The sequence below is a fragment of the Canis lupus genome, chromosome 32 (genome assembly GCF_003254725.2).
Source record: "Canis lupus dingo isolate Sandy chromosome 32, ASM325472v2, whole genome shotgun sequence".
NCBI classification, from domain to species: domain Eukaryota; kingdom Metazoa; phylum Chordata; class Mammalia; order Carnivora; family Canidae; genus Canis; species Canis lupus.
In genome coordinates, this window is record NC_064274.1 from 1,633,376 (window position 1) to 1,645,739 (window position 12,364).

The 12,364-nt window shown below is 37.4% G+C and overlaps 1 protein-coding gene across 6 annotated transcripts in view; it reads right to left on the minus strand.

The window, feature by feature from the left end:
* Window positions 1-12,364, minus strand: part of CCNI (cyclin I) — a 38,241-nt gene that overhangs the window by 8,938 nt on the left and 16,939 nt on the right. For 3 of the 6 annotated variants that reach the window (XM_035709534.2, XM_035709536.2, XM_035709535.2), the window contains 4 exons: window positions 10,705-10,794; window positions 3,633-3,761; window positions 348-422; window positions 56-196 (listed from right to left, as the gene is read on the minus strand). In XM_035709534.2, the coding sequence (XP_035565427.1) occupies window positions 56-196; window positions 348-422; window positions 3,633-3,761; window positions 10,705-10,794 (435 nt within the window). The remainder of the gene's footprint in view (window positions 1-55; window positions 197-347; window positions 423-3,632; window positions 3,762-10,704; window positions 10,795-12,364) is intronic. The other 3 variants (XM_025427263.3, XM_025427239.3, XM_035709538.2) reach the window with 2 other exon arrangements.

Consider the following 12,364-nt stretch of genomic DNA (forward strand, 5'->3'; position numbering starts at 1 on the left):
CTAAAATAAGATTACATATTAAAATAGGAAACTAAGAGACATTAGGTATATTTACAATGTGAAGAAAATCCAATGGTGTAGCTGTGTGAAGATCCCAATTCAACTTATCCAGAATAATTCTCTCCATCCTTAGAATTTCAGATGAAGAACATCCACAGAAACTGTCTCTTGCCAACACCTTCAGTACTGGAATTCTCTATCCAAAGCAGAGGGGAGGGGAACAGGGCAGAGTGAAGAGGGCAGAAAAAAATAAACTAATTTTCAGTGTTTGTTCTGGTGAACAGAAAGCAAGTTAATAAATAGAAATTTTCAAGAAACAGGCACAACTAATTTTTAAAGGAAAATACCTCATCCTCCTCAACAGTCTTGGCAGCTAGGAAAAAACAGCTGATCGCAATACAACTCAGGTATTTTGGGTGGGCCTAAATAATTTTGAAGAGAAAAAAAGCAATTCAGTGATTTTCAAAAAGCTAAAAGAGTTTATTTTTAAAAACTAGATATGCATGTGAGACAGGTATGCACAATATTCGAAGGAATAATTAATCTGATTCCTACCTACTGCTTTCTAGGATCAGGACTAACTTTTAACTTCACAACCCTAGCCATAATTATATTCTATGACAACACTAAGATATTACATTGTAAAAGTTCAACCAATGCTAGTTACCCAAAGTTAAATTTCTACCCAGTAGAGAAGAACTTAATTTTAGAAGACAATTTATTTAATAAATACAATTCCAAAAATTAAAAATTTGTGCATGTGTGTATTTTATAAGCTAGTTTTACTCTCTTTACCAGTCATGTCAGTAATATTAATGTACTAGATGTTAGGGGAATTAAAGAGAAAGAAAACAACATTTAAAAAAAAGACTATAAACCTATTCCAGAAAGAAGACATTAAAAAGACTATAAACCTATTCCAGCTTTATTTTTTTTTTTAAGATTTTATTTATTTATTCATGAGAGACACAGAGAGAGAGGGGGGTGGGGGCAGAGACACAGGCAGAGGGAGAAGCAGGCTCCATGCAGGGAGCCTGACGTGGGACTTGATCCCGGGTCTCCAGGATCAGGCCCTGGGATGAATGCCGTGCTAAACCACTGAGCCACCCGGACTGCCCCTATTCCAGCTTTAAAAAACTATATATAGACTGTTAGCAGATAAATAGAAATTTTCTAATTAAGTGCCCACAAAAACATGTACATATTCAGGTTCCATGGCGAGAATGAAAAGCTCCTAAATTCACACAGAATCAATTAGTAGGAGAAAAAACTTTCTAAAGGGTTTGACATGCATAGGAAGGCTTGAATTTGACTTTTCCTTATCTATAAGGTAGGCCTACTTTTCCTTATTGATAGAATAAAGGTTTTGCCAAACCCAGCATCAGAATTCAGTTTTAAATAACCAGAACAATTAAATCCAATTACGTTGAATGACAGAGTTAAGTTACATTACACAAAGAAAACCTGTTTTGACATTTATCTTATACTGAAATATTACATTCCTCTAAAATTGGGGAAACTTTCTAATGACCTGATGTGGCCTTGATTAATTACTTATTGAATAAGCATGCCAGTGACCAATGCCTCAGTGTAAGTAGCATACTATCTAGGCACCTTTTAGTCCTCTGCCTATATGAAAAATAAAAGCTGATTCAATACTATCAATATTTTTATGTAATCATTAACATTAATCAGACATTATGGTTTAGAAAGCACTTCTAAAAATACCATCATGTCTATTATGTCTCAGAAGTTAAGAACACAACACAAGTGATTTAGGAAGTGAAGGCAGATCTTGTGGCTAAGAGTTTTCCAGGATCCTTTATTTCCCCCCAAGTGTATACAACAAGTCAAATCCTTGAGGTAATTAGAGTTCACTCCCAAGAGGAGCCCTACAATTAACAACTCAAGGTAGGTAATGCAACTCCAAAGTCAAGGGCACCAAAAAATTTTATAATAAAAAGAATCCCAATAGCAAGTGTGATTTTTTTTTTTTTTCAAAGAGTTGTTCTCATTCCTGGATATACATCAGTCATCTGTGTAGTTTGTTTTTGCTTCTTTAAATAAAGACATCCAGGTCTTACCAACTAGAGATTCAGATTCAGTAGCTCTGGGTTAGGGCTCAGAGTCCATACTTTAAAAGAGCTACAGCTAGGATTGAGGCTCTAGTCATTGGAGCAGCCTTATATGGTCTGTTTTAAGTCACTGTATTCAAACTATGAATACATTTTAGGTTAATTTTTTCAGTATAGATAACCATCTAAGTAAGAGAATCTTTGCTAATAACATGACAGGATCCATTAAATAAGAAATATGAAGAAAAAAAGAATTATGAAGAAAATGAGATACTTGGCACTATTCTTTAACTGATCCAGTAACTTCTCCAAATCTGTTTAGAATGTTTAATTTAATTTTTTTTAAGATTTTATTTATTTATTCATGAGAGACACACAGAGAGAGAGGCAGAGACACAGGCAGAGGGAGAAGCAGGATCCATGCAAGAAGCCTGACGTGGGACTTGATCCCGGGTCTCCAGGATCACACCCTTGGCTGAAGGCAGTGCTAAACCACTGAGCCATCCAGGCTGCCCATAAGAATCTTTTCTATGACAAAAGCTAAAATAAGGTTATTAATAATTTGTGAAGAACATAAAACCAAGAAAGTACATTACGTTTAAACTCATCTTTCTCTGTGAAAGGGAGGTTAGCTCTAGTAGGGGAGGCTTGATAGTAAGATTAAATAGACATCTCAGATAACCTAGATTGCAGGCAATTAGTATCATAATAAAAGATTCTTCAAGTCTCTTTTAAGAGTACAAGTGTGAAACAAAAAAAAAGTAACTGGCCATCCAAATTCTTCCACTCCATTCTTCTTTAACTTTTATTTTTCATACTTAATAACACAGTACAGTATCCTCAGCACTAAATTCATAGTTCCCCCAGTTTATATATTCCCAGGCATACAAATAACAAATGAATTGCTTTTCTAATTTTTATGCCTTGCCATTAAATAAATGCTAACTTTCTGATTTAAATCAATTGAGAGCCTACTATGACCAATTTCATATAATATAGCCAATGATATATAGCAACAGAGACAATATAAAACTTAATCATTTATTTTCATATGCTGTCATTCAACAAAAATATACCACTTATGTTCAGTTCATCTTGCTATACTCCAAATGTATGCTATACTCCAAATAGAAAGTATTTATGTATTTTAAAACACTACGGATAGTCAATAAGCAGTGACAGAAAAAAATGTGTAGAAGGCTTATACTTTTCTAATCTACCTCACTGTTAACATCTAGTACACCAATATGTTAAAAGATGACTAAACATTCTGCTGATGATATATGGTTTGTAATAAAATCAGGAAATCAAAAATTTTATAGGTTAAGTATAAGTTATGAATACTGATAGCAAAAAGAAAATTACAGATTATGATTCAAAACATTTCTAAAAATTTACAGCAATAATAGAAAACATCATGCCTTCTTACAGGGGCACAAATCATGTCTAAGGTTTTCCATTCCCTGTCACTTTCTAGAATGTTTACAAATTGCCCTTGGTTTAAAATATAAACCCTCAAACAAGGCATTGTGTTTAAGTGTATCCTAAAATATTTACCTTTACAGTGGCTAAAAACCTGTCCAAAAGACTGCTAGCCAGAGCAAATGTTTCTGGGTAAAGGTTGAATTGGTACTTGAGCTTGGCCAGCCACTGAATCACTTCATCTCTCTGGGATGGAGAAACATTCTATAAGGGAACAATTGAAAGATAAAATAAAAATAAAAGAGAACAAGTGACATTTCAAATTATCATCAAGAATGAACTATCTCTTAAAAGGTTAGCAAATGCTATGGAATACATTTATATGTCAAAAACATTTTTAAGTTTACTCAAAATCTATCAAACTTGAGATGAACAAAGATAAAACATTATGTAATGGTCATAGCATTTACCAATACCCAATATTCTCTTATTTTTTTATTAAATAAAATCTTCACTATGTCATGTCACCACAGTCCTGTATTTTAATTAAACTAAGGTGTTCAGGGAATATAACACTTTAAAGGTTAGGTAACTAGTATCAACTGACAGTAGTTTGGAATTAAGTTTCCCAGTGAATTTCTTTCTAAGGCACCAAATAGCCATTAAACCATCTTAGGAAATATAAATAGAGTATGGTAATAGAATGAGAGCCCATTAAAAACAAAACTAAAGCCAACAGAAATAAATGAAAAGTACCAGGTACAACCAGATGAATTACACATTTAAAGATCATGGAAGAATATTGAAAGGGAAATTCACCTGCATTAATTTACCAGTGGAGAGATTATTAAACAAACACATAACATTACTGCTTCCTACATATTAAACTGCTGAGCACAGGCTTACTTTTTAGAAGGTACACATTTTAAAGCAATAATGATTTCGATATCTTTACTGTCAAGTTTTGCAGGCACCATGAAAAATACAAATAAAACAAACCTAATAATAATCTACTTATAATAAATTAAACAGATCCATGAGAACTACCTCTACCAGGTAAATACAACAGAGTACAGAAATGACTCTGTGATTAGTGGGAAAAAGTATTTTCAGTAAGTGAGGGTTCCAGACAAGTAAAGTGCTTAATCTAAGCACTGCAATCTTTGTAATTATAACCATTTTAGATGGAAATCCTTTAAAATATATTTATCTCATTCCTTAGAAAGTAGAGAGATCATAGCTTAAACCTCTTACCTGATTACTATGGGTCAATTTTATGAAATTCTTTTATCACAGAGAGATACATTAAGAGTTATGAAAGCAAGGAGGGCTATATATTTTCATAATGTATCTCCTCAAACAAGTATTTCAGTTGGAATTTCTTCTCTCCTCCTCTTGGCTTTCTTTAGTGTGAGAAATACATGACTCGATGCTCATTATAATCTGCCATTGGACTGGCAAAGTAATTTCTCTCTCTCTCTCTCTCTTTTTTTTTCTAATTCCTCTTTCATTTTGGCATAACATAGTAAAGTATTTCTTAATGTTGGCCAAACCAACTAATCACACATGTCATTTTTACATCTAGCTGTAAACTCAGTTGTAACTGGTATTTCAGAAGGTTAACTGCCAAAAAAAAAAAAAAAGAAGGTTAACTGCCATATATCTACCTTCTAGTCAATTCTTTTTGTCAAATAAAGACTGATCCTAGACTACTGCACAAAAAAATACGGCCAAGAAAGTTAGATAAAAATTTACAACCTCTCACATTAACATCTTACCACCAAACTGGTGTTAAGACTATGAACAATAATCTGAAAACATCTGACAACCACAACAGTTCATATTAATAAATATTCAGTGTCTATCATATGGCAGGTCCTGGGAATACAAGGAATAAAAAGCTTTCTGTTTGAACTTCAAAACTTAAAGCCCTATGATGAGGCAAACAATCAGAAAATGTCAATACACAATGATTAGTGTAAAAGAGAGGCATATACAGTGCTAAAGGAACACACTAGAAAGGCACTTGGTCTTGTGTGGAAGCAGAATGAAAGCTTCTTATAGAAGACAGTAATGAATGTGTACCTTAAAAGTTAAAAAGTGAGGAGAGGATGTAATCATTTTAAAGACATTGAAAAGAGCTACGTTTTTTTAAAGCCCATGAACTTTAAAGCATAGGAAATGAAGTCAACCTGGAGGAAATAACCTATTCTCAAGCTCTTCTGACTTGCAAATAAAATCAAGGTGGGTGAAAAAGACTGTTAGAAACAGATATTCTGAGAATCAGTGGTATAATTACTTTAATCAAAAAGAAATACAGGGAACACCTGAGTGGCTCAGGTCATGATCTCAGCGTCCTGGGATGGAGCCCTGCATTGGGCTCCCTATTCAGTAGGATGCCTGCTTCTCCCTCTCCCCCGCTGCTACTCTCCCTACTTGCACTCTCTCGTTTGCTCTGTCAAATATATAAATAAAATCTTTAAAAAATATATTTAAAAAAATTTTTTTAAAGGAAACATAGTTCATGAAACTGAAGCTGTGGGCTTGACAGTTTCTGGGTGCACAGAGTAGCAAAATAATTTATGTCCTGCATAGACTATCCTGTTCATTCAACATGACAGAGGAAACTGGAGTTAGGTTATTAGAACCAGAGCTGAATTCTCTCTCACGCAGAGAGTCTGCAAAAGGTGGCAAAACATTATTGTCTGGAGCTGTGGCTTTTCAGGAAAAGTGAGAGAAAGCTGACACAGACTGACAACTATAGGCCCTGAGTCAAAGAGCTGTTAGCATGGTCACTGGTTCTACAATATATCATTTTCCACAGAGCCCTGAGCTGCTACTTTAAGATCTAGTTCTGGACTGGGGGCTCCTAAAAGTCCCTGGGAACTAAGTGAATAAAGGCAGTCACAACATTTCTAGATGGAGAGAATTATGCATTCAAGAGAAATTAAATTCCTACTAGGATGAGCTTTTATCTAAAATGCCAAAACAAATAAAAAAGTAATGTTCAGCAAGCCATGCAAACAAATCAATAAAGAAATACATTTGCAGAAGGAGAAATAGATGTTGCTAGAACCTGATGAAACTGGGGAGGCTTAAAGGAGGTGAAAGAACAATGATCCAGAGTAGCAATAGGGAACAAGAACATCATCAATTCCACCTTCAGCTCAGAAAGCCATACAATAGGGATAGAGGAGAAAAAGATCCCTAAATGACAAATTATATATAATGTGCCAATTTGGTGTTTGACATTAAATAACAAACATATAATTGTAAGAAGTGCCACAAAAGATGGACAAAATATGCTATAAAAGTATGTAACATAGGGAACACAGTTACCTACAGATTCGATATCATGGTTGTAACTAAATGATTCAAATTACAGAAAGCACATAGAATACAAAAGGCACTCAAATACTGGTTTTGTTCTTTCCCACCTCTAAAAATACTTGCTGTTCTAATCCCAGAAAAAAGCAAATTTAAAAATATTACATACAAATAATTATTTTAAATCAATTATAATACAACTAGTTATGAAAGAGATCATGGCTAGTCTTTGGACTTTATACCTTATATTAAAATATGAGGCCAGGGCCAAGAAAGCATTCCTGCATGGCTAGTATTATCTCACTAATCAAAACCAATAACAACAGCAGCAGACAGCAAAAACCCCACAAGTTTAACAGTTTAAGACTCACTCTTAGGAAGTCATACTAAAATCACCTTTTCAATTCAATTAAAACATGTACTAAAGAGTAATATTATCAGGATAGCTTTATAAAAATTAAGTTCTAGGACTAATATTCAGAAGGAAGAATGGGAGGAAGAAAGGAAAGCAGAACTGGCTGCCCACCCCAGATAGTACTTCCTGGTCAAGGAATCTGTTTTCTTTTACACGGATTCCTCAAATAGGGCTAAGCGAGTTCACTAAGTTGAATGACTAATCCTCAAGAGAATTTGGAACGGATTGATTCAACCTAGTAAAACACAGGATTTTATATTCCACATGCTACTATTCTGATCCTTAAAATACAAATCCTCTCCAGCTTTAAACTCTAAAAGGCTCACCATTACCTAAAAGATTAAGTAGAATCCCCCAGGCATGGCGTACAAATCCCTATGACCTACCTCTCCAGCCTACTCATCTTCCTATCACCTCTGCCTTAAAATTCATACTGGAAGAGCAGTATTTGTAATTATGTCCTTCCCTGCTCTTGCCATGCAGTTTTATTACATCACTGCTCCTCTGTTCATACTGTTCCCTCTGGTCGGAACACACCCCTCTCTCTTTTACCTACCTAATTATCCTTCAAGAGCTATTTCAATGGTCACTCCTTACCACACTTTTCCTTGTAAGTCTAGTTGGGCTAAGTACCTTCCTGTGCACCCACAGCCTCTCGTCACACCTGTAAAGTTCAACATTAAAAAAAAAAAATACATTTCTGCTTTTGGCTATGAAAAAGCTATCAGCAACCACCACCACTACCTGTTTTGAAGTCATGAGAACTGCTAGGACAACCAGGCTTTGCAGAACCAAGATTATGCAAAAGAGGTATATTTATCCCCTGATTTCAAAAGTCTGTGTTATGTCACTTAACTTTTACTAAAAACCTACCTTAGTATCTGAAAAAATCGGAAGTAGATTTTCACTTTTATGAAAAAGGTAAAAAGTAAAAATAGAATTCAGCATTTGTTTTGCAACAAGTTGTTACAGTGACGGCAGCACCCCCAGAGCAGCAAATCAGTACTGCCCATCTCCTTCCCCTAAAACTACACGCAGCACCTCAGCATCATGCCACCATGGCTTTGAACGGTCTATGAGCATCAGTGCTTTATCTTGATTTATTCTGTCCTGTTAGCAAGATGTGTCCTAAGGTATCAGAAAAGCCAAAGAGAGGGTCTGGGAATGTTCAAAAAGTTTCCCTTACAAATTCATAATTGCTACTTTGCTGTTACACCATTTCAGCTTAAGTTTTCACAGGAATGCTCTATTTTCAAATAATGAGGGAAACCTGTAATGAGAGGAGTCAACATTCTGTAGCTTTTCCTTCAGAGCACTTGCCCATCCTGAGTATGGCAAAAAGCTGAGAGTACGGGCAAAGAAACCTACAGAGCTTCAGAGACTTTCATAGGGGCTAAAGACAAAATCTGGAGACTTAAGGAGCCAAGTGGGGAGAGGAAGGGTCAGAGAACTGAATGTGACACTCAAGTAATTTTTCCAACTTCAGAATGAAATTCTGAAGTTGGAAAGGACAGGGATGTAATAAGCTAAGCAAAAGCCTCTGAAAAGCAAGAATGAGTTCTGTACCCTAATCAAGGTCTCAAGTTGAATCCTGGGCTGCACTCCAGGATGTGGGGCACACGACAGGCCAATGAAGTCATACCCAAGTGCAGCCCAGACTCCAATCAGCACCACCCCTCACTGGGTTACAGTGGTTCATCTACTCGGTCGCCTAATAAAGAGAAGACTGAACCATTCTGCAGCAAGATAATATCTAGAACCTTTACAATTTTTCATAATGTTCAGCATTCAATTAAAAATTACTGGGCACACTAGAGAGTATAATGCTAAGCAAAGTCAGTCAGTCAGAGAGAGACAAATCTCATAGGATTTCACTCACATGTGGAATTTAAGAAACAAAACGAACAAAAGGGGGAAAATGAGACACAAACCAAGAAACAAACCCTTAATTAAAGACAACTGATGGTCATCAGAGGCGAGGTCGGGGGGCGGGGTGGGTACGATGGATGTAATAGGTGAAGGGGATTACCATTAAGGGGATTACCATTACTTACCATGATGAGCACTGTGTAATGAATAGAATTCTTCAATCACTATATTGTATACCTGAATCTAATACAATACTATGTTAACTATATTAGAATTAAAATTAAAAACATAATAAAAGATGGGAGGGGCAAGATGGTGGAAGAGTAAGGGTCCTCAACTCACCTGGCCCCACAAACTTACCTAGATAACTTTCAAAATATTCTGAACACCTACGAATTCGACCTGAGATTTAAAGAGAGAGCAGCTGGAATGCTACAGAGAGAAAATTTTTGCTTCTAACAAGGTAGGAAGGCAAAAAAAAAAAGTGGGGGAAGGGCTCCGCGAGGACCCGGGCTAAAGCAGAGCTGCAAAAGCCTCCATGGCAGGAAAGCCCAGCCCAGGAGAAGCGGTAACTTTAAAAATCCATGCCGGAGTTTTCAGAAAGAAAAGTGCTTAGCCTAAGAGAAATCAGGCAGAGTCGCAGGGGAGACAGTGAAGCCTCAAGATTCCCGGAGTCACTGTAAGAGGAGGGGCACCTGGGAGAAAGCTCACTGCAAACCATGGACCAATCTTGGTAAAGGGCTGGAGTGGAGCTTTTCCGCCCTGCTGCCGCCATGGCGCCCATGAAAAAGCTTGTGGCAAAGGGGTAACTTCTGAGGTGCCTTTTTCCAAAAGGTATTTGAAATATCTCACCAAAAAATATTTGAAAAATAACCACTTCTGTGACTGGTTGCGCGTAGTTGCTAACAGCAAGGAGAGTTACGAGCTGCATTACTTCCATATTAAACAGAACGAGGAAGATGAGGATTAAAACTCATTTATCTCAAATACTTTGACTTCTTGAAGAAAACCTGGACCCCCCCCCCCTCCCCCGCCCCAAATAAAAAGAAAAAAGGTCTGGAGTGGAACAGCTCTCAGGGCATTTGGGAGAAGCCAGTCGGTTAGGCAGGCTGGCTCTGGAGCTCCCTTTATTCTAGAGCCCTGCTCTAGAGGGAGGTAGCTGTGCCCCATTCCTCCCCCGTTTGGGAGGGGTGGCCCCCAGGGAGCACAGGTCCAGGGGTGCAGGGCTCTGGATCCCAGGGAGCTCAAACGGACAAAGCCAGCGATTCTGTGTTCCCCCTGGGTCAGGTAGAGGCGGGGAGGGCGCAAGGCAGTGAGGACTCTCCTGCTACTGGGTGCCCCCAAGCTGTGCATGTCAGCACCCTTGTCCCAGAAGCATCTATGCCAGTGTAGACTGGGAGGTTGTAGTTAGTTACTCATGGGGAGCTGACTCCAGAGCTGGAGATCTGGTCGCTGCCATTGTTGGTTTTCCTCCTTGTGTCACCTTGTGCCTGGGAGGGGCGGGGCTGCCAGGGAACAGAGGCCTCACGGGATAAACAGCTCCCACTGAGCCCGGCACCTGGTAGGTGGGGGGCATCTCCACCCAGGTACACACACCTGAGAATCAGCACAGCAGGCCCCTCCTCCAGAAGACCAGCTGGGAGAACAGAAGAGCAAGTTCTGGAGCAGCGCTGGAAAGCTCCAAGACTGAGGGAAAATAGTATATAAAACTAGAGGGTCATTTCTTTTTTTTTTTCCCATTAGGACTTGTTTTTATATCAGACTAAAAATTTCCAATATATTTTCCCTTTTCCCACCTTAACTAAAATATTTTACCACCTCTTCATTTTTAAGTTTTTCCTTTTTTGACTTTCATATTTCTACAATTATAGATCTTAGATATATTTTTCACTTCTGGATTCACTTCAACGTATTCAATTTAATTTTGGTAGATATATGAGATACAGGTTTTTGTTGTTTTTTTCTGCCTCGTTTTGTTTTACAATAAAGTTAGTACCTTCTAAAACACGACCAACACCCAGAACCAAGTGGAACACTGTGTTGGTTCATTTTGTGAGATTATATTCTCCCTTCCTTCCTCCTTTTTCTTGTTAATATTTTGGTGGTCAATGTTGGGGCTTTCTGTAAGTATTGCTGCTTTATATGAATTTGGGATTGAGCATCTTCTAACATACAAAACAAAATACACTCAACCAAGAGGATCATCCTCTAGGACCCCTCAGGTAGACCACATTCTCTCTCCACTACCACTTCCTCACCACCACCATCCCCCCCCTTTTTTTCTCTTCTTTACTTTTTATCTTTTTCTTCTTTGTTTTTAGCTTTTTATTTTTACTACTTTGTTCTAAAATTTGTTTTTCACTTTAGTGGTCCTTTTGTTTTATTTTGTTCTGTTACTTTTATTTTCCGGTCTCTGACCTGTTTGAAATGATCTAGGGTGTACTTTACTTAGGTCTTGGTTGATATTTTTGGCTCAGCCTGCTGATACAGCCACTCTGCACTGAACAAAATCACTAGAAGGAAGAATTCACCACAAAAGAAAGAACCGGAACATACTCTCTGCCACAGAGTTACAGAATTTGGATTTCAATATGATGTCAGAAATTCGATTCAGAAGTACAATTATAAAGCTACTGGTGGCTCAGGAAAAAAGCATTAAGGCCTTTAGTGACTTCCTTACTGCAGAATTGAGATCTAATCAGGCCAAAATTAAAAATAGATTAAATGAGATACAATCCAAACTGGATGTTCCAACTGCTAGAGCTAATGAGATAGAAGAGAGAGTCAGTGACACAGAAGACAAGTTGATGGAATGGAAGGAAGCTGAGGAAAAAAGAGAAAAATAATTAAGTGCCATGAGGAAAGGCTTAGGGAAATAAATGATAACCTCAGAAGGAAGAATCTATGTGTAATTGGGATTCCAGGAGAGGCTGAAAGAGAAAGAGGACCACAAAGTATATTTGAACAAATCATAGCTGAGAACGTTCCTAATCTGGGCAAAGAAACAGGCATTCAGATCCAGGAGATAAGAGAGGACCCACTTCCCCCAAAAATCAATAGAAACCATTCAACACCTCCACATTTAATAGTGAAACTTGCAAATTTCAAAGATAAAGAGAAAATTATTAAAGCAGGTCAAGACAAGTGATTCTTAACTTATATAGGGAGAAATATCAGATTAATAGCAGACCTCTCCACAGAGACCTGGCAGGCCAGAAAGGGCTGGGATGATGTATCTCGGGTACTAAATGGGAAG